This window comes from Aulonocara stuartgranti (assembly GCF_965226115.1).
Source record: "Aulonocara stuartgranti genome assembly, chromosome: 3".
Lineage (NCBI taxonomy): Eukaryota > Metazoa > Chordata > Actinopteri > Cichliformes > Cichlidae > Aulonocara > Aulonocara stuartgranti.
The window spans coordinates 33,718,172-33,745,604 of NC_138941.1; the positions used below are offsets into that span (position 1 = coordinate 33,718,172).

General features: G+C 40.8%; 1 protein-coding gene and 1 long non-coding RNA gene across 21 annotated transcripts in view; one reads left to right on the forward strand and one right to left on the reverse strand.

Moving 5' to 3' along the window:
* LOC309701940 (receptor-type tyrosine-protein phosphatase delta-like) overlaps nucleotides 1–27,433 on the reverse strand; it is a 409,167-nt gene that overhangs the window by 29,402 nt on the left and 352,332 nt on the right. For 3 of the 20 annotated variants that reach the window (XM_082526263.1, XM_082526262.1, XM_082526273.1), the window contains 19 exons: nucleotides 24,084–24,272; nucleotides 22,908–22,916; nucleotides 22,143–22,160; nucleotides 20,050–20,160; nucleotides 16,909–16,920; nucleotides 13,762–14,031; nucleotides 12,053–12,634; nucleotides 11,579–11,724; nucleotides 11,040–11,184; nucleotides 9,014–9,319; nucleotides 7,909–8,102; nucleotides 7,538–7,564; nucleotides 6,386–6,503; nucleotides 5,438–6,025; nucleotides 4,874–4,974; nucleotides 4,483–4,739; nucleotides 3,318–3,411; nucleotides 1,469–1,678; nucleotides 29–189 (listed from right to left, as the gene is read on the reverse strand). In XM_082526263.1, the coding sequence (XP_082382389.1) occupies nucleotides 29–189; nucleotides 1,469–1,678; nucleotides 3,318–3,411; nucleotides 4,483–4,739; nucleotides 4,874–4,974; nucleotides 5,438–6,025; nucleotides 6,386–6,503; nucleotides 7,538–7,564; nucleotides 7,909–8,102; nucleotides 9,014–9,319; nucleotides 11,040–11,184; nucleotides 11,579–11,724; nucleotides 12,053–12,634; nucleotides 13,762–14,031; nucleotides 16,909–16,920; nucleotides 20,050–20,160; nucleotides 22,143–22,160; nucleotides 22,908–22,916; nucleotides 24,084–24,272 (3,538 nt within the window). Of the gene's footprint in view, nucleotides 1–28; nucleotides 190–1,468; nucleotides 1,679–3,317; nucleotides 3,412–4,482; nucleotides 4,740–4,873; nucleotides 4,975–5,437; nucleotides 6,026–6,385; nucleotides 6,504–7,537; nucleotides 7,565–7,908; nucleotides 8,103–9,013; nucleotides 9,320–11,039; nucleotides 11,185–11,578; nucleotides 11,725–12,052; nucleotides 12,635–13,761; nucleotides 14,032–16,908; nucleotides 16,921–20,049; nucleotides 20,161–21,235; nucleotides 22,887–22,907; nucleotides 22,917–24,083; nucleotides 24,273–27,433 lie in introns of those variants that run through there. The other 17 variants (XM_082526264.1, XM_082526275.1, XM_082526270.1 and 14 more) reach the window with 12 other exon arrangements.
* LOC309701947 overlaps nucleotides 17,363–27,433 on the forward strand; it is a 45,445-nt gene continuing 35,374 nt past the window's right edge. The window contains exon 1 of the long non-coding RNA XR_014275318.1: nucleotides 17,363–17,993. This is a non-coding gene — a long non-coding RNA (uncharacterized lncRNA). The remainder of the gene's footprint in view (nucleotides 17,994–27,433) is intronic.

The window sequence follows — 27,433 nt, forward strand, 5'->3', positions numbered from 1 at the left end:
TGTGTTAATTAGCTTTTTAAATCCTCACCTCTTGTAAAGGAGGATGGCAATAACGATGCATATGATGAAGACAACAGCTAGCACAGGCCCCACCACCCAGATGAGGCCCTCCTCCTCATCGATGATTGGCTGGGGATCGATGTCGGCTGAAATGACCGAGTCCGAGTAGGGGCTGGTAGCATACATAATCTGAGCCAGGGAAAAACAAATTAAAGGTAAATGTTCTGAAATACGCGCCATTTTTAAAAAAAATGAAAGGTTTGTCCAGTTTTCTGTGCATCATTTCGACATCAAAAGTGTTGGCGGGTACAACAAACCCAATCTAAACGCTTTCCAGGGTGTCAAATGTGCTACACGCAGTCTGATACCCTCTTATATCCGGATTTAACAGTTTGTTTTGTTTCCGCTTCTTTTTACTCTAACTCTCGTTGGTTAAAAAAAAGTGTTAGGGGGTGTTAAAAATAACATTTATCCACAGAGTGGTCTCTAACACGCTCCATATGTGGGTAAGGACCTTCTCGCTTTTCTCTGATGCTAAATGACACCTCATGCGTGTCTTTTAGATGCCAGCAGCTTTGACAAAGCGTCAGTATTTGACGCCCTGGGAATGAGAGCGGGCTAGTACATCTAGACCTATTTTTGGGTGCCTGAGGTATTTAAAGCAGCACTGCAAACCTTCAGTTAATATACGGCCACTGCTGAGCATATCTTGGCGAAGACAGACATGACCAACAATACATATTAAAAGCCAATTCAAAGTTTTTCTGTGTAGTTCATTCTAAGCCGGACTTTGACCAATCAGAATTATCTTTAGTATCTCTCCTATACTGGAGCCTTGATTGAACTATTCCACAGTCCAAGTGAAGATTAAAAAAAAAGGTCCAGTGGGAAGAAAATATATGCTTCAGTGGGCAAATTAGAGATTTCCCTCCGTCCGTCATTATCGTTTTTGCTCTACCTGAACTCAGGGTTAGTGGAGAGAGTGTGAGGCAGCACTATAGACCCTGCAGCTCATCAACTCCATCATCTTGCCTGCAGCTGCCTAATCATGCAGCTTTCTGGTCTTCAGTACAGACAGACAAATGCACACACACACTAGCTGCAGCAGCGAAGATAAGGCGGACCGCACACTGGATGCAATTAAAGAGGAGCGCTGTTATCGAGGTGTTCTCGCGATCAGCTAAGGTCTTAAGGGGCTTCTCTCCCTAAAGCAGCAAGGGTCAGCTTCTTCTGGCTGCAGCTTTAAGTTTTAAAGTCCAACGCCTCAAAAGGACTCAGAGTAACACATCTGACCAGAAGCCAGCTCCAACCCTCAGCCAGGACGCGGCACGGTTAACCTCCTCTGCTTACCAACACGGACAGCTGCTTTTTATTTTTTTATTTTAAGAACAAAGAATGTGAAATCACTAGCAAGGGGGCTTCCTAATGGGAAGAAAACTTATACTCGAGTATCGTGGGGTAGACTTACATTCTCGGACATCTCCAGAACAGCAAGCACAAAGAAGATGTATTCCTGGCCATTCTGAAGTTGCTTGTTCTCAAAGTCCCCATAGATCTTTCCATCTCCCAGGGTGAACTGTTTGGGCAGGTCTTTGAAGTAAGCGGCGATATAGGCTTTGGGTTCTGCCTGCCTCTGGAAACGAAGGCCCCTGCTCGTTCGGTTTATCTCCTTCAGCAGCTACAGTGAGGAGTGAGAAGCAGACAGTTGATAACACACAGGCACACGTTCCAGTACACACATGAAAACAAATCCACACAAACCAAATATCTCTATCTAGATTTTTTTTCTTCTTCTTCTTTTTTTCCCCTGATCGCTGAGCTGAAAACGCTGATTGCAAAAAAAAAAAAAAAGGCCGGAACATTACAAGAAAAGATCAATGACTTATTTCGTGTTTTTTTGGACTACAAAAGATTGTCAGATTAAAAGATTGTGTGGATTTCCAGCATATAAAACAGCTGAGGATTATCCAACAGCTTCAAACAGTAAAAAAGACACCAAATTAATTCAAAACAGCTCAATTATTCTTCTCTTGCTGATAGCATCAGAAAGATTTTTTGATGAAATATGTAGACAAATAGAAGAGAAGAGTTTTCTGTGTTTGACGACTTCTGTTATGCGTTTTTAATTCTTTGCCTTCAGTTCGAATGAAAGATGTGTAGAGCTGGATTATATATATTGAGATTAAATTAGCAACATGTTCAAATTCACGTTTAATTTGTGCTTTATTTGTTTGCCGTTTTTCACTCCTCTGTTGCCTCCTTGGGCGATTAGTTTTAGCGCTTGTGACTCTAATAGGCTGAAGGACTGTGCCCTTCGTACGAGCCATCAGATTTTAAATTTCTGGTACAAAGCGCGGATGATAATTATGCTAATCGGGCCTGGCTAGTTGTTTCGTCGTCTGAATGCATATCCACGGCCTGTGCGCGTGTGCGTGCGCGGTTGTCATTCACTTTAGAGAGGGTGCGCTCATTGTGTGTGCTCTGTTTTGGCTGCGGGGCTGTTGGTGCTGCCCGATAATGTCTTCAATCATCTCTCCTGTCAACACAGCTAAATCTAGCTGCCCTTGGGAAAAGTTGTGAAAAGGTGAGTGCCAATATTGACAAACAAATAAATTCTGACAGAGGGGTGACTTTTGGCCAATCGGTCAAGGCTACAGACACATCGGCACGAGCTGGAAAGCCGATACCAGGTGAGACACCGCGTGTTTTTCTTTCAGCCTTCCAGACACGTGCGACATCTCAAGATTTAAAAATTGAGGTATAATTATCAAGATTCGATTTGCGAGTGCTATTCTTCTTGTTCCACCTCGAATTGAAACATTTGCTTACACATACATCAATGCATAGCCCAGACCCCCCACCCCTCACCCCCCTCGAATTATCCTGACTGGCTAAATATAAAAGTTGTCAAGTGTTTTGTGGATATGCAGGTAGCCTAGCTTTGCCTGGAATGAGAAGAGACATGAAGGCCTGATGCAGCTCTTCAGGTAATTACCACAGACATAAAGAGGAGGAGGAGGAGGTGGGGATAGGGGTTTGAGTTTGCAGTGCACTTGATGGCTACTTTATGTTCTCATTTCCATATGAACAGTGCTCTCTGCAGCTATTTGCGTCAATCAGCGGGACTCATCTGCTGTTCTCCCAGCCCCTTATTTTTTTTCCTAGTTTGAAGGAAAAGACGTGTGCGGGCTGCATGTGCGCAAAGTTTATAGGGCTCGTTATGAAGCCGAGTATAATAAGGAGATAAAAAGAAAAAAAAATTATAGCCATTATAACCAATTATGACAATTAAAACCAAATCATCCTTTTCAGCATACCTCCTCCAAATTCATCTCGTCAGGACTATCCCAGGGTTTGAAAAACTTGCCGGTGCGTTGCTTCTTCAGAGGTACCACCACAATATAATAACCCCTGCAAAATATAAAGTGTTATATAAATACAAATTGTTCTGGACTGGGTGGAGTCAGTGGAATAAACAACACAGCAAGAAGAGCCACGGCAACGGTGTCTGTCCGTATTAGAAAGCGTAGTCTGCTGACCAGAAAACAGTGCAAAGAGACTAAAATCATGCTTTTAGCAAGTTACATGATCTCTTATCATCTGATCAGGGATTTCTTTTGTGCATTAATTCAAGCATGTTCATTGAAGTCAGGCAATATGGTTAAACCTCGGTTAGGCCCCCTGTGGGCTAATTAGGAGAGCTCAGCAAAGCGAGATGGGTTTTTCATCTCTTCATCGCGGTGGCAACAGAGATAACGACCTCCTGCCAGATTTGGGCTTCCTGGTTTGGGCGCTGCTCTAGCTAGCATTAGCCAGGATAGCAGTGTGGCCAGCTAATGGGAAACGAATTAGCTTAAGCTCTGGCGTGGGAGATAGTGGTCCAAATGTAACCACCGATTTAAAAAGGAATAAAGAAAACCCCAAGATGGGTTTGGAGCTTCAGTCTGCAATCGGATGTGATCCTTGGCCTTCTGACAACCCTGGGCTTTGTTGAAAGGCTGTAAGAGACTTTATAGGGCTTAGAGGAGTGTGCTTAAATGAGCCGGGGTGCTCCACTGTGTAATGACTCAGGTGAAGTGGATATTACACTGAAATGCAGGGATGAATATAAATGACTGTTTTGGAAGAATTACCCCTGACAAGGTCAGCTATCAAGTTAACTTGTTTATTTCCATTCACAGAGCAACAGTAGGAAATACAAATCAGTAATGTGGATGTGGGAAACGAGTTAAATATCCAACAAGACACATTTTGATACACTACCCAGGTCAGGAAATTCAGAGTTGACTCAGGAACGCTGCTCCGAGCTAATCTGTTGGCTTATGTTGTTATTATGTGTTTGACTGCATAGCTGCAATGGATGTATTGTATCTCACTGATGGAGCTCAATTCGGGACTGAAAACAATACTTCTGATCTATGCAGTACTAATGAATCAAAAAATAAAAGGAAAACACATGTGCACGTTTTTTTTTCTGCTTACCTTACTCTCTCAGAAGTCTCCACTGCAGGTAGCTCCACAGTCACCATACCGTCTGAGTTGGTCTTGTCGACCAAATAGGGTTTGGTGCGGAGGACGTCCGGGGCCGTCATGGTGGACACGCGGTGTTGAAGACCTCCCGCGCTGTTGCCGCGATTGGTCAAGAGGAAAGAGTACTGAGTTTCAGGCTGAAGACCCGTGATTAGCTTCTGGGTTAACTTCCCATCGACCTCCACACTCTGCCCGTTATCGTAGAGGATCTGTAAAAGGATGATTCACTTGAGGTTTCATGTAGAATACCACATGATTTCTAATGTAGTGTACATTGCAAGTATTTACAAGGCTTTGTGTTGCGTGTATATGAAAGTGCCATACTGAGCTAGGCAATGCTCACAGTGAAAGGTTGAGCAGGGTTGTAGGTGTCTGGAATTTCCCATGTCAGCAGCACCGACGACTTCATGGCAGCTTTCACGTGAAAATTTTTTGCAAACACTGCTAAAAGAAAGGGGGAGCATGTGATTTAGACACAAAACATCCTCTCGCTCTTTTTTTTTTAAAACAAATCTACCGACAGAAGTCCCACATCGTTGCTTACCTGATGCATTCTTTAAACCAGGCTGAAAGCAGCAGTGCTACTCTGAACTCAACACTATCCTCTTACCTTCTTACCCACCAGCTCTTAAAATTAATGACTGACCTTTGCTTAACTGACAAGACAAAGAGACGTACATACTTACTCCACGTGCATTTCTTAAATGACTGTTAGATTAAAGAGACTAATGATAGGGCAGTATGTCAGAACCAAAGTCTTCGGGTTGACTCCGTACTTTGACAACTTCTGCCTTTTGAGGTTTTTAGGGAAGTGATTGGAAAGGGCAGAGCAGGGAAAGGTCGGCTTGTTATTGTTATTTTTTTTTTTAAGGGAAAGGCCTAAAAAAAATTCAGGGACTGGTCCTACCTTGATCCACAGGCTGTGTCCTGAATTGGACACTTGGGCTATAGGGACCAGCGCCCTTGCTGGTGAAGGCACACATTTTAATATCATAAGTAGTATCGGCCCTAAGGCCATCCAGGATGACTGTCGACTCTGGGGCAGTGATGAAGAGTTCTGAGGGACTGCGCGGGCTGTTGATGTCCTTGTACTGCAGAGCGTACTTCACTATTTGCCCGTTTCGTTCTGCCAGCAGCACAGGTTGCCAGCTAACCTGAATGGTGGAGGTGGTGGCGCCCTCCGCTTTAATGTTCTGAGGGTAGCCGCTTGGAACGTCCTCGTTTGTGGTCACTTCTTTGACCGTTTCTTCACCAAAGCCCACCTTGTTGCGCGCCGATAGGCGAAAAGTGTAAGAGGCTCCCTTGTGGATCTCTTTGGTTGTGTAGTGGTTCTCTCTCTCTGCGAACTCAATAACAGTCAGAGGATCCACATCTTTACGGCCGAAGCGGAGACGATAGCCTTGCAGGGGCCCGTGAGTTATTGCTGGGGGGTTCCACTGGAGGAGAGCTGTGCCCATGTTGGTTGTACTGACCTTAAGCCAAGGTTTTTCAGGAACTAATAGCAGCAATGGAGAAAGGGACAAGTTAGAAATATTTGCAGCACACAGGCATTCAGTGTTAGTCAATCTACAGTCAGCTATCTCTGTCTTTAGTGTGGCATGACGCAGTACAAGAGGCGTTTCCTGGTTTTTTGTTTTGTCTGTATACGTTTCTACAATAAAAGTGCCTTCAGCTTTGCCATGTCATACCAGTGGGTAAGACTTATTGTTTCTTAATGAGACAGTAATTAGCTGTATTCGTGCTCACTGACAAGTGTAAATAATGCTTAGGATATTACATAATAGTTTGATTGTTATTAGATGCAATACTATAGCATTGCAAAGTGGAGATGTGTCAGCAGTGATGGTTCCGTTACCTGCACCAGTGGTGGTGATCAGCTTGGGCTTGCTGCGTGCACCGTCGCCCTTTGTCGTGAAGGCTGCGACAGTAACAGAATACGTGGTCTCAGCCTGCAGTTCTGTGATGATCATTTCCTGTGAAGACACAAGACTTGAGTTGCAGGATGCTCATGTGTTATTATGCAGATGCAAGCAAACAGAAGTGGGATGTGATATTAAAATAACCTTCACGAACACATTCCTTTAGCATATGTGAGGCAGCACGCTAAACAGCTGGCCAAAGATGCAGATCGAGAATCCCAGCTGTAGCCAAGCAACAACACAATCAGGAACAACCTTTCTTTCCAATATTTCCAGTGTTTATTATCTTGACTTCACTGTCAGATAAACAGCTCTTTGCAAATCGTCTCTCCCTCCTCGCTGACAGGAAGAGACCCTACTGAGCGCAGCAGCAGTTGGCTGGGGGTGTGACCGGGCTGTTCGCCCAGCGAGATTTACCCCTTTGGTGATGGTGGCAACTTTTCCGTCTGTAGAAGGTGAATTGTGCTTGATCAGCAGCTTCTTTTAAGCCTAGTTGAGTTTTTATCTGAAGTTTAACCATTTCCAAACATACTACACGTGACTATTTATCCATTTGCACATGAGTAAACCACAATAATTCAAAGGGCCAACACAGTTTGACATCTTGAAGTTAAAAAGTCACCAAAAATAAACGAAAACGTCACCCCCAACCAGATGGCTGCACCTTCCTGAGCCTGGTTCTGCCAGAGGTTTCTTCCTGTTAAAAGGGAGTTTTTCTTTCCCACTGTTGCCAAGTGCTTCCTCTGAGGGGTTGTTTGATTGTTGGGGTTCTCTCTGTATTTTCTCTGTATTATTATTTGACCTGGTTTTGACATGCTGCATCACATATACTTCAGCTCGAAGCATGTGTGACTTGACAGGGATCACAGTGAAAAGCTTTACTTAACAAATAACTACAAAAGTTCAAATTTTATTTCATGTTATGTTTTGTTCATCAGCACTTGTAGTTTGGTAAGCTTCAGATGAGCTTCCTTTCTGCAGTTATTAAAGATGAAATAACACTCAACCTATTAGTTAACATATGTACGGGCATGCAGAGGTTGACAGCAGCAGAAAACATTTGTATTTCGTGAAGTTGATCTACTCACATGATCAGTTGTATCATCATATTCCCACTGATTTTGAGATCAGAACATGGAGAGAAAAAGAGACAACAAATAAGGCATAGACACTAATCACTGGAAATAAAATGCACACACAGTGTTTGTCTACAGCCACTAAATAAATTAAATACAATTTTTTCATAGAATATTTACAGCAAAAGCAGAAATGATCATCCATATACAGATAAACAAGCTTGTGTGTCCAACTGAATTCTCATTAGTGGCAAAACAAGTTACAACTAAGCTGAATAAATAATCAGGCTTACATAACAATAGTTTGTAATTGTGAGTGAGAAAAACATTATGTGTCTCAGATGTGGTGGTGGCTGGCTGAGGGTGGGGTGGGGGTGTTGTACCTGGGCATCATCAATCAGGATGTCCTTGATGGCTGGCTGTCCTGTGGGCTCCCCATTAACCATCCTGACATAGTGCACCTGGTACCCTCGGATCTGACCGTGCTGCTTGGTGGGCATCGGTGAACGCCAGATCACTTTAATTGATGAGGAGTTGACAGCCTCCACCTCAACTTTACGAGGTGGCCCGCTAGGAACTGGAGGAACACCATGGGATAGAAGAAAAAAGGTGAAAATTATAGAGAACCCCTTCACCCCCTTTTTTTTCTCTCTCTTTTTTTTTGAATCTCGCCCAAAGCCGAAGCGCAAAATGCTGCAGTGACCAAAAAAATAAAAAATAAAAATCACAAAAGTGCAGCAAACTGCAACAAGCACTGCATGACATCAATATTTCAACAATGGTAAGGAGGGGGGGGTAAAAACCAACCGCAAAAACAGGTCTGACAACTGACCTAATGTCGAAACATTAAAAATGGGTAGAGTGGATTTTAAAAACATGGAATAAAAATGCCTTTTTGCCAAAATAGAAAAGTGGAGCCAAAGGAGGCTTCAAGAGTTTCGACTGCTTGAAGCACGGCAAGAATTTTGGCTATGGAGCAAGAAAAAAAAATGGGTTAAAAATGACTGTATCACATGACGAGAGACAAAAAAAACTTTTTAAAAAATGGCCTTCAAAAAAAATCTTCCACCTTTTGTTTTGCCCACTGTCCTCAATTTGTCAAGTTCTCAAAAAAAAAAAGAAAAAAGTGAAAAATACGATGACATTCGGTAAAAGTTTCAAAAATGACAGTTGGGACTGGAAGTTTGGAGGCCTTCTGCTGAAAATGCCATACCATGTGTTGAAATTGAGCAGCGTACGAGGTGGGGGATATAAAAAAGCCAAAAAATTGTGCTTTTTGCAAAGTGAGTTTCTTTTCTTTTAAAAAAGCATTGTCCAAAAATAGGGTTAAAAGAACTGAGTGTCGACAGTCATATTAGAAGCAGGCAGAGAGGGTAGAAGAGAAGAGGGGGGTTTGTAGATATAGGCAAGGCTGTTAGTATTTGACAGGGTAGGTTAAGAAGGGTAGACTGGAATTGCAGCTGGAGCTTTGTTTTAGCGAACACATACCATCCTCCTCTGTGCGGATGACCTGCGGCAGGCTCTCCGGTCCTGCTCCAACATCTGTATGAGCAGTGACAGTCACACGGTACTCTGTCCATTTTTCCAAGTTTTCCAAAAGGTACTGGGTGCTTTCCGGAGGGATGTTGACGATTTGACGAGTAGTCGCGTCCTCCCCTTCGGTCGCAGCGTACTGGATGGCGTATTGCGTTATGATCCCGTTTTGTAATTCGACAGGTGGTGGCCGCCAACTTACCAGGATGTTGGTGGAGCTGGGGCTATAGCACTTGACTTCCTGAGGTGGGCCCGAGGGTTCTGGTTGTCGGGTTGGATTTGGAGCAGGTTTTTTGGGGTTTGGTTTTGGTGGGTTTTGGTGAGGCCATTCATTGGGTTGGATTTTTTTTTTTTTGGGATTTTGTGTTTTGAAAGGAGTTTCAGTTTTTTGTTTTGTTCAGGGTGATGATGGTAGAATTGACCAAACCAAGGGAAAAAAAGAAGAGGGAAATAAAATGATAAAAAAAAATGAGGCAAAAGCACAAGGACACGTGGGTAAATCAAAAACATTTTAAATCAGTGAAACGTGGAATACACAAATAAAGGCAAAACGAAAGGTAACGACAAACACAAAAGTGTACCAACTCGTGATGAATGGATGGTGGTGACTGGGAAAATTAAATGGACTGATTTACCATATGTAACCTACCTTTGTCATGAACAAAAATTTTTTTATAAAAACAAAGAAGACAAAAATCACATATTCTAATATTCTTAGATCCCGTAAATATGAAAGAAAAAAAAAGCTACACCTACTTCAGATGACATGTAAGTTAAACCATCTTAAAACAGACTAAGAAAAATTTGGCAAGCAGTTACCATCAATCCAAAAACATAAAGGTTGATGCTGTAACTATTTTTAAAAATAGAAAAAAATATATATTGTGTTTGTCACCAACCTTTCCGAAGCCTGTTGGTTTGTGGTAAAAGCCTGATTGTACAACAGAGAACTTCCCAAGGAGACATGACTGATTTATTACATTCTGATAACATTGGCATGCACTGTTCTTTCCAAGTTAACTACATCATTTACTACATCATCTGAGCCAAGTTAAAACTTGTGATCTTTTATACCTACCTGATCCCTGCCCTTGTCTTTCAAAGCCCTCAGATTTAGGTCAGATACACAGAAGTTTCCTCTTCTTTTTAAAAACATTCATTTATTTTTCTATAAGAAATCTAAGGCTGGTAATTCTCTGCATTTCCAATTTTTGTTTTTACCCCCTCCCCCAATTTTAACCAGCTGCATAAATCTGAGGTCTTTCGGGTGAACATGTCCCTAACTACAAAGGCAGTACTCGCTTTGAGCTTTCTATGATATTGAAACTCATGAACGCTCTTCGTTCAAATCTGAATTGAGTATTAAGGTGAGAGTTCTTGAAGAAAATGGAAAAAAAAGTTGCTTTGGTTCTCTCCGTTGTAGCCACATAGAAAGCTCAGACAGACTCCAAAACATTTCTATTCTCCTATTTTTTGGCTGACATGCAATTTCAGGAGACAAGGCTTCCTAAAGGCCAGCTATGCCCTTTCATTTAGGAGAAAAAAAAGGAGACACAGATGTGGGCATTGACATAAATAATTCAAGGCTTTATCATTCATTTACGTCTGTTTTTGCACAACAAAGGTGGAGAGCCCGCAGTTTTTTTTATAACCTCGTCTCCTGACTTTACAGGAAAGCCCCGGGTACACTGCCCATGCAACCTTTTCAAAGGGGGAGGGGGATACAGCATGGTCAGGTAGATTTTGTTACACTGATTTTCCATTTTAAGTGTTTACAGCTTTGCTATTTTCAAATGCATCAAACATTTAAAGGGGGAAAAATCTTATTTGGTTTATCTGTGCTCAGAAGGACCTTTCTGACATTTTTGTCACATCTTCGATTTTTTATTTTTTTTGCGGCCCACATAAAACTTTGAATGCATTTGAAAATGTGTTCCTTCCCAGATAGTTTCAACCCTGTCAGATAAGGAAGAAGACCTACGTGTCTGTGGAGTTTCTGCAGAGATTTCATTGGTGTAAGCTCCAACTCCGTGTTTACTTCGGGCAGCCAGCCGAAAAGTGTAAGTAGTGAAGGGCTTCAAGTCCTTCAGTAGGTACGTTGTTGTCGGCTCAAAGCTGACTCGTTTCTGGGAGGAAAGGGTGGCATTGTCACTTTGTGTATAAGATTCGTTAAACTACAGCAGAACAGAAGGAAAATCAAATGATAGGTTTTACTAAGACAGCTTTAATTTGAGCTATTGTCTCACTGAAGTCACAGATTTTACCAATAACAGTTATATCCATAGTTAAACCTCTGAAATAAACAATATCTTAGAAGTTTAACAGTGGAACAACTGCATATTCGTGCATTTACTTGGTAAGGATAGATCAACTATGCAGACTAATAACATGATAAGTAGGCAAATAATAATATTATTAAACACAATAATCCCAAAAATGGTTGGAACCTTATTAATGTGTTAAGGAGCATTATGGACTCTTAAGTCTTAGCAAAATAGCTTAATATTAGAAAGTAATTACCTCCTCTTTGTCATCTCTCTTTCTGTATAAAAGCTCATATCCTGTCACTTGATTTTCTTGTCCGGTTTGCGTCTGAGCGTTCCACGACAGCAAAATGCTCGTTTCTGATTTGGCTTCTCCTTTGAAGTCGGTTGGTTGGGACGGAACTGAAATTAGAGTGAAGAGATGAATTCATTACTCGTCGTGTCTTGCACTATCCACTCTCATCCGAGTCACGCGTGCACACACACACGCCACTTGGCGGTTGAGTTATTGCGATAGTCTTCACAGGACTTTTTCGTGAGACATAAACAACGAGGCATTTGAATCGCTCCTTCTCACTTAAGATTACTGGCTAAAAATGTTTTTCACACTCAAAATTTTCATTGCGGGGTTAAGAGCAACGATACTTTTTAGCAGCCTTTTTCCGGTTTTGTATTTTCATTCATTGTCTGTTGCCGTTTTTTTTTCTTAATGATTTAAAAACAAACCCACCTCCGGTCTTTGCAATGATTTGAAGATCTGGAGAAAGAGGCCCATCACCCACTGAAGTGTAGGCTAAAATTTTGATATAGTAGGTCTTATTTGGGATGAGGCCCTGAATGGTGGCAATATTAGACCCCCGGACGATCTGCTTCTCCCAGTGGTTGGGGTGCTGGCTGGGATCCATGGTGTAGTAGACTCGGTAGCCCGTGATCTGTCCGTTGGCCTCCTCTGGCTCATCCCACTGGATGAACGCTGTGGTGGCGCTCATCATGTGACCTCGGACCTGCCTCGGTGCGGTGCTGGGTGCCTGCTCAGCAGTTTTGGCCTCAATGCTCTCGCTGGGTGGCCCTCGGCCGATGTTGTTTACCGCCACCACCCGAAACTCATAGTCGGAGTAGGGGCTGAGGCCCCCGACGCTGTACCTAGTGGTGGCTACGCCATCAATCTCTTTGTACAACTCATCCGAGTACTTGGACTTGTGCTGGATGATGTAGTAGGAAATTGGTTCAGGGTTGCCAGAGTCCCAAGCCAATGTTATGCTTGTGGCTGTGCGCTCTTCCACTACAGGAATACCAGGAGCCTTGGGCAACGCTGTGATGATAATTATAGAATGAATATTAATAAAAATGCAAAACACACAAAAGTCACATATTGGTAGAGGAATTTATTGTACATGCCGTAGAGACTTTATTTTAATTTGTTGATGGTTGACTTTTATTGATAACTTTCATTTACCAGACCGCTGCACATGAAAGTGATGAGCCACAGTGTATGTGGAGTCATAAGAGACTGTGTTGTGCGTATTCGATTAGGTGGGTGGATAGTCTTAATATTACTTTAGTTTTCCTAGTTTACAGTCGTGTAAAAAAAAAGAAGAAGAAAAAAGCGACATATCATCTAATGAGTGAGATTTAAGGCTTGTACACTCCACGTTCGGCATTTCGGAGCGATGTTGTCGTTAATCTTGGGTTTCCCAGTGTTTATCACTTTAATAATTAAACAGGTAAATTTATTACTTTAATTCCCCACACCGTGGCACATGGCAAAAAGATATCAGGGCAATAGATTGTCTTTATACACCATCTGAAGTATGCTTTTGGGGGAGCTCCTGCCAGAGGGTTATATTGTGACTAATATCTCTGTGTTGTGTCTTGGAAAAACAAAGCTGAATGTCTGTGTGCGTGGCTCTGTCCCCGGTGTGCTCGTAAACATGGCGGCACCAATCGGCGGTATCTTTCTGACACACTGCAGTGTAGATATGATTACGCACAGATAAGTACCATGTCTACACCAAAGTATACTCACTATGTTTCATTCTCTAACATGCCCCCTCCTTTCTTACAAATTGCTCGCAGAAATGGTGCGCTTTTGGCTCTGTAGCTCTCCAGCTGAGAGATAAGCACTTCACTATATTCTCAGCCTGGCATCTAATGCACCGAGGCTGGTGCCAGGGCTTGTCTAAAGCTTTAAGGAATCCTCTACAGATGACTTATCGTGGCAGTGTGAGGTAAATAAGTTCCTTTAAAGCACTGCCAGTAGTCGCTGCTCGGATAGATTACTAACAAATATTAGCTGCAAACTGGAGACATACTGTATTTTGAAGTAAATACACACTCTAAGAACTGAACTATTAATACCTTTGCCTCTAGCATTGGCATTTCTATGAAAATTACAGTCTTTAATTACAGTATTAGAAGAAGAATTAAAGGCACATGTACCTTTCACTGTTATCTGTGCCGCAGCCTCTATCACCCCGAGGGTTGACATGGCTACACATGTGTAATTGGCCGATTGCCGTACGTCCGTAAGCTCCAAGACGTTACGTCCAATGGGCATATCGTCTTCCGGCGTAAGATCCTCAGCTCCCATCATCCACTTGACATATGGCATGGGGGAGCCCACAGCTACACATGTGATATTGACACTGCCGCCAGGCATGATCTCATTGTCTGTAGGTGGAATGGAGAATCGCGGTGGCACCCGTCGCACTAAAAAAAGACAAAAAAATAGCATGAAAACCAGGCAGAATCTGGGGAAACCTTTGCAGAAAAACGGCATTCACCCCAAAAAGAAGAAAAAATTCTTTAATGAGAATATTAACAGATTCTTAAATGTTTAATAGTGTCAAATTCTCTAAGATTTCTCCATTTATGAATGTTCTCATGCGATCCGAGACTTCGATTAAGTGGCAAATGGATTAACAACAACACAAGCACCATGCACAAAAAAACTGCATCACCATCAGTACGGATGTACAGAACTGCACAAAGTGCTGGAGAGTCGACAGCACTCCACAGTTGTGTGCAAACAAACAACTTTCAGGCTGCAAACTTCCAGCTGATGTGAGATAATGTGCCGCATCACATTCTCACATCACATGGACATGTAGGTCATACACTTAAAGGCTTCACGCGCGACAAACGGGAAAAGTGTCTCGTGTTTTTAAGGTCACTACAATGCACTGTTAACAATGCTATAAAGATGGCTAAAAAGGTAACTGACTGTGCTATACACCTCAGATAAATGTGAAATTTATTAAGGGGAGTAGTTATACTGCCGCTCAAAGCATGAATAATTACAGTTAGTGATCCTACAATTCAATCCATGCCTGGGAACGAATCAAAATCATTTATGATGCTAATTCAAGCTGTTTTCAGTATGACTATACGCCTCTCAGTACATTTTGACAGAAAGGGCTAAGAAACGTCATTCAGTTTGACAGCTGTGAAATGATGTGCCATGTTAGGGATTTATAGGAAAGGATTCAATCCTAAAAGGAGGGTAACACACTTAAAGACGGATGCATCTGCAGGGTTCGAACAATGCATTGGTGCAGCCAACTTATCGGTCAATATCAGCTATTGGCTCTTATATCGGTATCAGCATATATAATGATGTTGCATAATTTGTCCACTAGAGGGAACTCTGCAAACAATCAGCAGATTAAAGACTTATTTTAAAAATAAAAGCTTATTAAATAAAAACTACTAACAAGGAGTGATAAATAACTAGGCATAAGCAAATGTTACAGAAATCTGTCTGAAAGAAAAGTATCGGCCGATATACTGTAGGGTTAAATCATCAAATATCGGCATTGTATCTGCTTGGGATCTGGGAGGGAATATCCCCTCTCTCAATGTAATTTTACTTTTTTTCTTCACTAATACAATGAAACCTCCGAAACTAGTTTTGCAGCACATCAATAATGCATTATAATGTGCTATTCCTGCAAAAATGTGATACATTTCACTCTTACGGCAACTCTTTTTAAAAATATTGTTAGATTAAATTACTCTTAATTGTGCAGGTTTGCTCCAATAAAAGATGAATGTTAATGTGTGACGCCGGTAACACATGAATGGTATCGAGGCCTTCTGGAGGAGAGCAAGAATCAATCATGCATACAAGAACAATGTTGGCTTTAGGAGGCAACCACATGAGGGAGTCTAGGGAAAGGGGGCTGCGGGGGCAAAAGAAGCAGTAACAGGGTCAGAGGGAAGACATTGTGTCACTCGGTGTAAATGGAGAGGTTAGCCTGACACTGTTACACTGCTCTAACTGCGGCTAGCACAAGCTAAGGGAGAACAGAGAGCCACAAAAGAAGGTAACATCATCTTAGCACTCAGGTTTATCCAGGGGACGTAGGCACAAAGGAAATGAGGCTGGTGCTACCAGGTGCTGTTGTACAACTTCTAGCAAGGATTTAAATAAAACGTAAAGTCAGTGTTACTGCTCATGGAATTCAAAATAGATTACTCAATAAATTATTTAGCAAACCTTGAAGAAATAAATGAAGGAATAAATCACTTCTAAAGATTATAGGAATATTTGCAGTTACACTTACGCTGAGTCTAAGCTAGTTACTTGTGCTATATTTGACTAGAACTCAGACGTGCTCTTGCAGCTGCCTGCTACTAATTCACAGAGCCCATTCTGTTGAACAGGCGGCAGCTCTCCAGACAGGAAATCTAGGGGAACTGCTTGCATTATTAAATACGACGTTTCTCTCACTCAATATTTAATTAATATCCAATTGGATCACGCTCCCCACAGACATAATATTATCCTGCTCATTTGAATATCATTACATTTGTCAAGTCTTGTGGATAACGCTCTAAATACATCATTCTTTCATGACTTCCTGCGCAGAAACATCCTCATCTGAGGAAGTGGATCATCTCTAACGGCAGGATTGTTTTTAGAGCTTGATGCCTGCCTTTGGTTCCAATTACAACAAGAGGTGGATTTCGGTTAAAGATGCTCTTATCTGTGACAGACTTCTGTTAGAGGGAAGTTTTTGTGTAGACTAAGGCTTAAACTCTTGTATGCAGAGAAACATTTGACATCCACGTGAATGGAGGTGGTTTTAGTTCTAAGCACCGATAAATGAAAGACAGCGATCTTCCTAATGCTGTTTGTCATTTAGCTCCGTTCTTTTCTTTCTTGTTTTTAACCACCTTACCCTATTCCCCTGCTGTGCTGTTAGTTATCAGAGAAACCAAGCAGGAACACTGACAGGGTAGGAGCTGGGGGAAAGGGGTGGCTAGTCCAAACATTAACAGGTGACCATGCAAATAGACCGTCGGACAGATGCAAATATCATTCCTAAAACCCCACCTCAAGATGCAAAACATGCACCACCTATTGGACAGTCAAGCAAGGACCAGAGGCATTCTCAATGGGAACATGGACACTGAACGTACAGCAGAGAAAAATAATATTCAAAGGAGCAAAAAAAAGAAAAAAAAAAGGCTAAAGTAATACATCAGTTTTTTTCATTTTAAACGTCTCTAAAATGTAGCTAAAAATAAATAAAATAAAAACACTTGTTTCTGTTGTGTTCAAAAAGTAAAAAACACACCAACCTTCTCGCAGCTCTGAGGGATGTGGGGAATTTGATGCAGAACAAAATGAAATAAGGAAAGGAGAAAAACAAGGGAAACACAGAGAGTAAAAAGGCCATGTTTTAGGTGTTCAGATGCTACTTGAACAATTAGAAGGACCTTCTTTTTGGAGGGCACAGGAAGCTGCTTGCACCCAAGAGCACCAATGTTACCAAGCAAAGTCTTAACCTGTCTAATTTCAATCCTCCTAAATAAGAAGAAAAAAAACATATCGTCTGCTCAAGTCATGTGGTTAGCTTCAAATATAGTAAATATTAATGTAAGTTGATTATAAAAAAATACTTTGAAACTATAATTAATGAATGCTACCCATAGGACTAAAGAGCACTGTGTATATATATATATATATATATATATATATATATATATATATATATATATATATATATATATATATATATATATATTAGGGGTGCAACGATATTCGTATCGATATTGAACCGTTCGATACAGTGCTTTCGGTTCGGTACGCATATGTATCGAACAATACAATTTTTTTCAATTTTTTTTTTTGTTTTTTTTTTGTGTGTCCCGTTTGGATCTATAGCCATCAGAATTGTTGTCTTGAGGCCAAGAAAGATGCCAAGAGGATTTATTTTAAGTGGATCATCATATTGGTCCATTTGATTGACCTTTATTATAATTATGAATTTATTTTATTTTCAGTTGCAAACGGGACAGACATGACTGTGGGATAGGACAGGGGGAAAGAATGAAAGAAAGAGGGGGAGAGAAAGAAAGAAAACCAAAGGGGAGAAAAAAAAAAGAACAATACAAAATTTGTAATTTATTTTATCAACTTTCCTTCTGACGATGCTGTCTGTGTTGAGCGCTCAGTGAATCTGCATTTGACTACTCCGCCTAGGCTCGAGAGTGCAGCCTAGGCGGAGTAGTCGAACGCAGATTCACTGAGCGCTCAACACAGACAGGATGGTCAGAAGGAAGAGCGCAGGGCAAGCTAGCGAGACAGAAGTGGACCTCCCCACCCTCATTCAGATCTGGCGTTTGGAATTATTTTGGTTTTCATGTGACGTATGACCCTGAAGGTAAGCGAGTCATGGACTAAAGTAAAACAGTATGTTGGATGTGCCATGCAATGCTCAATTACATGGGTGGGAGCTAGTGTGTTAGCGCAGTTAGCTCGTTAACGTGTTGGCCGTCTAGCCCCTCTGTATAGGGTAGCTCGTTAACGGAGATTTGCCGTGTTGTGGCGTTAAGGTTATTTCAACGAGATTAACCTGAAAGCACTAGTGGGAACACAACGAATATGACTGCACATTTACACCGACATCATCCTAGTGCAAAGACAAAAACAACAAGCATGCTACAAACTTTAGCCGAGTCATTTAGACAGCTGTTAGCACAGGATTCTCCTTATGGAGACCTGATATGTTTAATATGCTGCTGAGAATATAGCCCAGAAGAAGCAGATAGTATAGCTTTTATTTTGGAAAGAGCCATTTCTCTGTAATAAACTCTCTTTTCCAAAGATGAGTGATTCCTCAATCAGATACAGGGCTTGCAATATCGCTAGCCCGATGTCCCGGGGCTATCTCTGCCCTGCCCGTCGGGCTATTGTAGGAAGGAAAAATATATGTCAATGCTTTTGCATTCTTTCAGAAATGTAGCTGGGTAATTATGTCATTGGGTGAGCCACTGTCAATATGTGACATATTGAAATCGTGTTTGAATTTGCGCTTGTTTTTTTGCTTTCACTTTGCAATCGCGCGAACTGTGTATAGAGAGCGACAGCACTGATCTGTGAGTGATGATAATTTGTGCACCAATTCCTCTGACATCGTCTTATTAATCGTTAGCTTACTATGCAAACATGACAAGTGAAATCTCCCGCAGCAAGCTTAAACATGTGAGAGGTTGATCGCGCAGAGAATCGCTGAGCTTATGTGAGTGCGGCAGGATATATATTTCACTACGATGACCTGGATGACTGAGAACCTTCACAGACAGATATATATTTTAGTTCTGCTGAGCCAAATAAGACAGGTCAGGGTGAAGAAGTGACAGCCAAAGAAAAGCTTACCACAAAACGGAGAAGTTATGACAAATCAGACTATAAGGCAAAAAGAAAGTGCAGCTTTATGGTTTCATGGACAAAATAATTTCTGTGGCTGCGATATGACGAGCTAAAAAACAACACGCACAAGGGTTAGGGTTAAATTTAAAAACTGTACTTTTGTGTTAAAATATATATTTATAATTTTAATAAATGACAAATTAAAAAGGCATGAACATTTTTTTTTGTATCGAAAAAATATCGAACCGTGACACCAAAGTATCGAACCGAACCGAACCGTGAATTTTGTGTATCGTTGCACCCCTAATATATATATATATATATATATATATATATATATATATATATATATATATATATGGAAAGTTTCTAGATTACTGGAGCAAAAACAGTGGGTTTTGTATATAAAAGGAAAAAAAGCTTTGCATACTAAGTGCAATAAGAAGTAAGTAAGAAGACCAATGAGCTTTATATTTCAGAGGCTGTGCAGCTGTGACTGTTTTCTTTTGTCAGCTAATTTCATCTTTATTGCAGGATAACAAAATTCACAACTGTTACATAATGAAATATTATATTCCAGTTTAAACTCTCGAATTTGGTGGTTTAACATATTCATCGTCAGCAGCAAAGGTAATGGGATTAAAGGTGTCCTTCCATTGTTGACCAGTGGGTAGAAAAAGGAGCTGTTTACTGCTGGGAAAAAAAAGTCAGGGCTGATGGAGGGGAGGGAGGACATCCGCCTCCAACAGTTAGGTTTCAAAAGCAATTAGTAGATAAAAACAGCAAGCAGTGTTAGATTCAGGATAATCGAGAGAAAAGGGCCAGAAACATGTAAAAGAGCACTTTAGGTTCAAATCAGTGCAGGTAAGTCAAGTGCAAAAACAAAAAGACCAAACCAATACCAAAACCTAAACTTAACAAATCAAGCATACTTACAATAGAGTCACACGATGTGGCCCCTGCAGACTTTATTGGCTAATTTTAAAAATTCCTCTTGAATCGTAAAGAGAAAGTTAATGTAATGTTTGACAGAAGCATGCTGGTGGTGCTTAACGCGCGCTTCCTACCTCTGACATATAGGTTTGCTGGGGCAGAGTAGCGGGTTCCATCGTTGTTGGTCGCCACGCATTCATACTTCCCCTGGTCAGACTCTTCGCTCTGCTCTATCTGGAGGGCTCCTGGTTGGGAATAGCAAACGGGGTAGCAAAGTATATTTGGTTAAAGCTATGTCGTCAGCATCAAGTTCACAAGCAAAAAAGAACCAAACAAAAAAAACAACAAACAAAAAAGCAACGGGCTCGTTTGACCTCATGGAGGTCAACGTCAGCACCCTTCATTTCTAGATTTCTTTGTCCTTCTAAGCATCAGTAGATCAGTGAAATGAACCTTATAATTGATCGATATCCAATTAAATGTATGAATAAAATGTTTATAAACTATATAAATTATATTCGATCATTTATTGTCACAGCCTGATCCACTGGCTGAGGGGAAATCGAGACTGTGCAATCGCACTGTAAGTGAGGCAAAACACTGCGATGCAAATAGTTTCCTTCAAGAAGCCTAAAGTAGCAACACGAGAAAAGAAAGGAAAAAAAAAACACATCGTCAACCAAATCCAAAGGGAAAAAAAAAGAAAAATAACACCAAACTCAGTCGCTAATATATTTACCCTCCTAATCATCTCTTAAAAAAAAAAAGAAGAGAAGCTTTTTTACCTATAGGCTCTAACAAGACACTCATCCTAACGCCAATGGAAAAAAAAATGTCACTTTGAAAAATAGGGGCAAGCCCGTCAATGTACAACATATCACTGGACTGGTCAATATGGGGATGAGTGATACTACTTCAGGGAAACATGGATCAAACAAAAGAGGTTTACAGTATAAGAAAGCAGCATAACAAGGGAAGACAATTGAACAAAAGAATTTTAGGTATGAACTTTAGCATATTCAATCACAAATCAGGTGTATTATTCTGCCTGCAGAATAATTTGGGACTTCATTTAAGTGAAGTGACTTTTCAAAAAAAATGCAGCTCGTACCAAAAAATTGAAAAATGCTGCTGAGACATCTGGAAAAAATGTAATTGAACGTATTATGCAAGGCAAAAGCACCATATAACCCTCTGTAACAAAAGTTTTGACATGCAAATCTTAGCGAAGAAATGTATGTCGACACAACTTACAACCTTCTGACAACCCTTAGCTGAAAAATAAAATGCAATTGTATTAGAAGACAAAATTCAAAATACCGGCCTGAGCCGACAAGAAGGTAACCAGCCACTGCTTTAGCTTGTGAAAGCTACAAAAGACACCCATAAAAATCCACCAATGGGATCAGCAGTGTGGTGTCACATGACCCAGGGAAAAATGGCTTTATGCATCAACAACTCTCCGGCTCCATGTCACACGGCAAAAATGAGCCAATCGGGTCCTCGCCAGACTCTACTTGTTTGCCTTCCCAAACCCTGAAGAAAAAAAGTCAAAAAGTAAAATAGTCTCCAAACCCAAGAAAAGTAAGAAAAATAGGTGAAAGAGAAAAAAAGCACCGTAGAAACTTTATCAAAAAAGTGGTTGTTTGGGCTTTTTTGTAGAGGTACAGGAGAGGAAAGCAAATAGAAGAAATGGAAAAAAAATAGTTTGCAAAGATAGAAAGAATTCTTTGGGAGAAAAAAGCAGAGGAGAGGCAATGTTGTCGTCAGCATGCCTGCGTGATTCCACAGCATCTGTGCATATTTTTAGTGCTGAACAAGAACAGCTAAGGGGGAAAAATGCTTGGTTGTTTTAGTTGGACAAAAAGAGGGACACATGATTCGCTATGGCCAAAAAGAAAACAAAAATGAAACGTAAAAAAATAGAGTTCAAAAAAATAATTGTCATTGGATATGCTTATTCGAGCCAGGGCAAGCATATCGCAACTGAGCTAAACGGGCTCTTAAAACGAGAACATAAAGAGTAAATAAAGCGTAGACAGAAAAATGAAATACGAACGTAGTCAACGAAACAGGACAAATAAGAAGGAAGGTCCATATGAATGAAATGGGATTCGGTCTTGGTAAACAGGACAGAAATGGAGGTGATTCAAGTGAATGGATGGATTGACAGCAAGAATGAATTTGTATTATTTTCATTCTGTGAACGTCAGTTCAGCACTCTTACCTCTTATTGGTGTACCACCTGGGTGGATAATATGAATGCAAATAAGATTAGAAAGAAGAAGCATTAGTACGTGTAGATAGAGGCTGGGGGCTTTGGAAGAAGAATCAAATTAGATTTAACAGGGTACGTAAATAAAGGTACTACAGGAAAAGAGAAAGGAGAGAGAAAGAGAATAAGAACTTTTTTTTCTGTACTCTACTGGCAAAGAAAGACAGGATTCATCATAGAAAAATCACTGGTCAGAGAGACACATTGGTGTACCACGGGGAGGTGCCATTTTGGAAGTGGCAATGGCTTCTGAAGACCATCTACTGAAGGGAAAGACTTTCAGGACTTTGTGGTGTGTAAGATTGAGAGCAGAGATACTTAAAGAAAAAAAAGTGTGATCCCTTTGCTTGACCTGAGCTAAGAAGAGCTGGTCACCTCTCTAAAGGTTCTTTAAATTTCCATGCCTAAGATGTGCTGGTGTTAAAAGATTAAGTGAGTAAGCGGTGGGTCAGTAAGTGAGTTACAAACATGTGAGGACAGATCATTATCCAGGTCAGTATATGACAATGCTAAGCTAAACTTTGGATAACCGCCAGATTGGGTGACGCTACAGCTGGTAGTGACAGGACACCGTGGGGTGAGGGGAGAGTGTATGTGCCTCTAGTAGTAGCCCTGAGACTAAACTATCTGTTAGTAAAATGCATGCCATGCATTTTAATAGTTGTTGGAACATGAAAATTAGTGGAGGTGATGTGCGCTTTAGAGCTAAGCACTTACCAAAGGATTCTGTAGATTTAAAAATATAGAGAGAAGAAAGACAGCATAAGAATATGATTATATTCTTTAGGTAAGTTTAGTTAACAAGGTTTTGTTAATGCTTTATAAACTCTGAGTTGCACGTTAGCAAAAAGGATTAATGCTACACAGTTCTGTTGAAAACAAGTAGGCAAAGAGGTAAGGTTAACACGATGATTTAACAAAGAACAGCTGTGAAATCTGTGAAGACAGGGGGTCAAACACACAAGACTTAAAATTTAAGTAGTTAGGTTAATGCGCTGATATTAGCTGCTAAATAAAGTTGCAGGCTATATGTATGTATAAGTTCTATATTGCGATATTAAAATCAAACTTGAATAAATATATATATATATAATGAGTATATTGGGGTGTGTCACAGGCAAAAAAAGCAAAGCTGGCATCTAAACATTAAAGCAAGGACTGCTAAAGTCAATGAATCAAGGGGCTGGGGGGAGAGGGAAAAGCTTTACGAAGTTTTACGCACTACTGTGGCTGAATAGTCTCCAAAATTAAATGTATTTCTTAAACGTAAAAGGCCTTAAAAACAGCAAATATCTACCCCAAATTAGTTTAAGATACCTTTTGGAAAGTAAAATTTAGACAAAAGTACATTCATTTGATTTTTTGGGGGGAGGGAGCGTGTTTTCCTGTTTTAAAAGTATGCGCACTCCGTTGCAGATTCTGAATGAAGCCGAATGTTGAATATTAATTGTTAAAAGAAAAGACATAAGAACATGAAGAAAATGGTTCTAAAAAATTCTGCACCAATGCAGTGGAAAGGAAATCAACAGAAAACAGCAAAAGAATTCATTGTAAAAAAGTCACAGCAGTGAGCAATGAGGGCAGAAGTTGGGGCAGAAGCCAGCAAACACAGAGGGAGGGGGAACAATCCCAACAGCCCATGACAACACTGGAAGACAAAGGGAGACACACAAACGGACACAACACACCAGGGTGTACAGAAAGTAGAGGACAGGAAATAGTAGAAACAATGCCATTACCTACAAAATTAAAAGCCAAATGAGAAGTTAAATTATGGGAGGAAGAAGTGGATGAAAGAACAGAGGATACAATAGGGGGAGCAGATCAGATAGAAGAAAACAAGAAAGAAGACTTCCCTGTCCGGTAATTAGATTTTCAGCAGAGGAAACCTACCTGATCTGAGCTGTTTAATGCGCCCATTGTTGTTGCTGGTGTTGACAGGGAGGAAGTCTTTGAACCAAGAGATATCTGGGTCTGGGTTGCCGCTGGCAGCACAGAGCATGGTGGCAGTGCGTGTTCGCTCCACAACTTTCAACTGTGGGCCCATGTCTATGGTGGGGAAACCAGGGGGCAGCTGGTCCTCTGCAAATAGGTTATACAGACATTGGGGCATATATCAGAACTGAGCATAGCATCAAACCTTGTGCTAGGGTGGGGGAAGAGATAATTGGAAAATAAAAGAAGAAAAAAATCTTTACCATTTAAAGAAATAGCTTGTATATATAGCAGCATTTTTGAATGACAAATACGATACAATAAGCTAAAGCTAGCAGCTAGTTAGCTTAGCGTAAAAGTTAACAGGCAGCTACTGTAAATAAACCTTGGTTTAAGGAAATAAATGAAGAAAAAGGAAAGAATTTTATAATAGGTAGCTTGGGGTAAATTAAAAATAGGAATCAATTATATGTTTTGAGTCTTTATGCTAAGCTAATTTAAGCTAGGTTAAATGACTCCTGAGAGTAATAGATATGAGAGCGATAATAATGTAATCCATCCACAGCATATAAATGCCACTCTTTCTTTTCCTGGGGGAAAGGATGGGGCTTCGGTGGCTACACGTGCAGCAGAGCTTCGATGTCCTTTGGTGATGGCAGGTGGAGTTGCCGTGTTGTAAAAGCTGTCTTGTTCCCGCGCACGTCTCAACTTTCTGATTGAACAAGGGCGAGCAACATCTTGCTGCCGTTTGAGAAGTGAAAGAAAATAACTCACGCTGCACTTTTGCCCCAACCATGTTCTTTGAGCAAAACAAAGAAAATCAAAGCCCAGAGCAGTTTTGTCTGAAGCTCACAGCTCTCAACAGGAAGTATTTTCACTTTGAAGCAAGTGATGATCTCTGAGAGGCTGCAGACTCAAACACTGTCTACACCACAAGATCCCCCATATGCAAAATATCTGCCACTCTTCAACGTTGGCTAAGTCTTAACCTGCAAAACAAGACCTGCTTGCTGCCAATGAGGTTTATGTACATCTTTAAGCTTTGCTTTCCCTGCTGCGATATCGCTAACTAGTGTCTTCTGTTGCTTTCGTAAACGGCACCTTTTTGGAAACTATTTCTTCATTAAATTTTCATGAGGCGACATCAGACTAGAAACAGCTTTGAGATGCCATAGTCTGCAGCACAGCCAAACGACAATTATGGCTGCCTTCCAACAATGCTTTTGGGTATCTGGCATGAGAAGCCACCGCCATGGATAAATCTTCTCAGAAACACACAGTATTGCAAATGAGTGATTTCAGACTGTGCTGCAAAAGTTTTCCAATGCAACTCTGTGTCCCCGACTGAACTGATGTGTAAGGTAAAGATTGCTGCATCTTTGAAAATGGACAACTATAGGCTTTTTAAAGGGTTTTGATCATTTCCAAGCCTATGGAGTGCACTCACTCCTTTTAAAAGAAGTTGTTTTCTTTGCCAATATGTGCTTTTAGATATACAGGACATCTTGTCAGGGCACAGACATGGGTGGCATCTGGTTTCTGGAACTGGAACAATGACTCCAAACGCTTTGGGTTCTCTGGGTGGAGGTGGGGGGTTAATTGGGCTTTTCTGGCATATCCCATCGAAGCTTGTGTGGATTGGGATCTGGGGCGTTTGGAGGCTGGGTCAAAACCTTGAGCACCTTGTTCTGCTGTCAGGAGGCCTCTGCCATCAGGGAGTGATGCTGAAATTGGTATATAGTTAAGCTGTGTGTCATACCATGCAGCTAAATGCCAGGAAACGAGGATTCCCAGCAGAAAGCTACATCGTAGGGTTATTCACTTAACCTGTCAGTAGTTTTAATTTTGTGGCTGCCGAGAGCATACGTTATCTTTATCATTTCCAGCTTCCATTAAGGTAATGAAAGATGCTCTGGCTTTACTCTTGTTAAACTTTTGCAGTTATCTGGCATTGTGTCTGCTTGTTGTTGGCACAGTACAGATGCTCGTAAAAACAGCAAGCACTTAATCAAATCGCCTCCGTCACACAGTGGCTTTATTTAATTAACATTGTAAATACTAGAAAAGTATACAAGAAAAAGAACAGGGCTGATTTTTGGATAAAGTACTTAGAAATTATTCAAATATTATTCTTTTTCCCTTGGGAACTTGTTTTTGCCATGATTCATAACCCACCGAGGGTGGCTAAATGATTGATGTTCAGTCTATTGTTTTTTAATGTTCATTTAATAGTCTTCAAGAACTATTAACATTTTCCATCAGCATATATCACCTTAGAAAAAACAGGTCTACAAATTAAACACTGACTCAGTCTGAAGTGTTTAGAAGATGTAAACATGCGATACAAATCTCAGTTGTCATTCCCATAAATATAAACTGGTAATTCAGCGTGAGTTCGGTAAAACATCAAAATAAAAATGTAAAGAATGGTCACATATGTTTAATATATTGATTTTGCAAAAAAGGTGCAGTACTTGAAGTCTATGCCACATTTGGTCCCAATCACTTAGCTCCAATAAAAGCTCTAGGTTAACAACTATTAAGGAATGAACGAGCAGTTTAATGTGAGAGAGTGCGCTGCTCATTCAAATGAAGAAAGACACGAAGGGAGGGGAAATGAATTAATTGTACATGGTAGCTCCTGTCCAGGCTCCCTCCAGCCTGTTCAAGGTCGAACAGACAATTAGTTGATTCTACAGTGAGTCCAAAGTATACCTGATCAAACACAATAGCCAGAGGCAAGCCTATGAGCAGGGATGCGTGTTGAATATAGTAATTAGATGTGACAATCCATGCGAATTAAAATGCAACGCTCACGAGATTGCAATGTATTCTAAAACAAAGTGCTCAAGAAATCATAATTTAGCTATCCTGTAAGTTGTTAGAACTGTTCTCGTGCTGCAGCTTTAAGGACTGCAAAAGAGGGGCAGGAGACATTTCATTTTAAACTAAGTGGTGTACTCTGCAAAATCATGAGGAATCACAGCCGTACGCCTGATTCAGCCTACTGATTAACTACAGCATCACACAGAAGAATTGTGTGAGGGGGAAAAAAAATGTGGGGTCAAGTGAACAACGTGCACTTTTGCCAAACCCATATTATCTAAATGAGCGCTACATTTCGCTAAACCATATTTTTAGTGCAGTCAGCCGGTGTGCGTCCAGACAAAATTAATGATTTGTTACAAATAGTTCTGGCCTCGTGCATGTATTCCCACTTTGACCAGAAATGTAATTTACTGCTGCTTCGTGAACCCGCGCTCATCAAGAATGGTCACAAAGTCACGACATCGACAGTGAGCTATCTG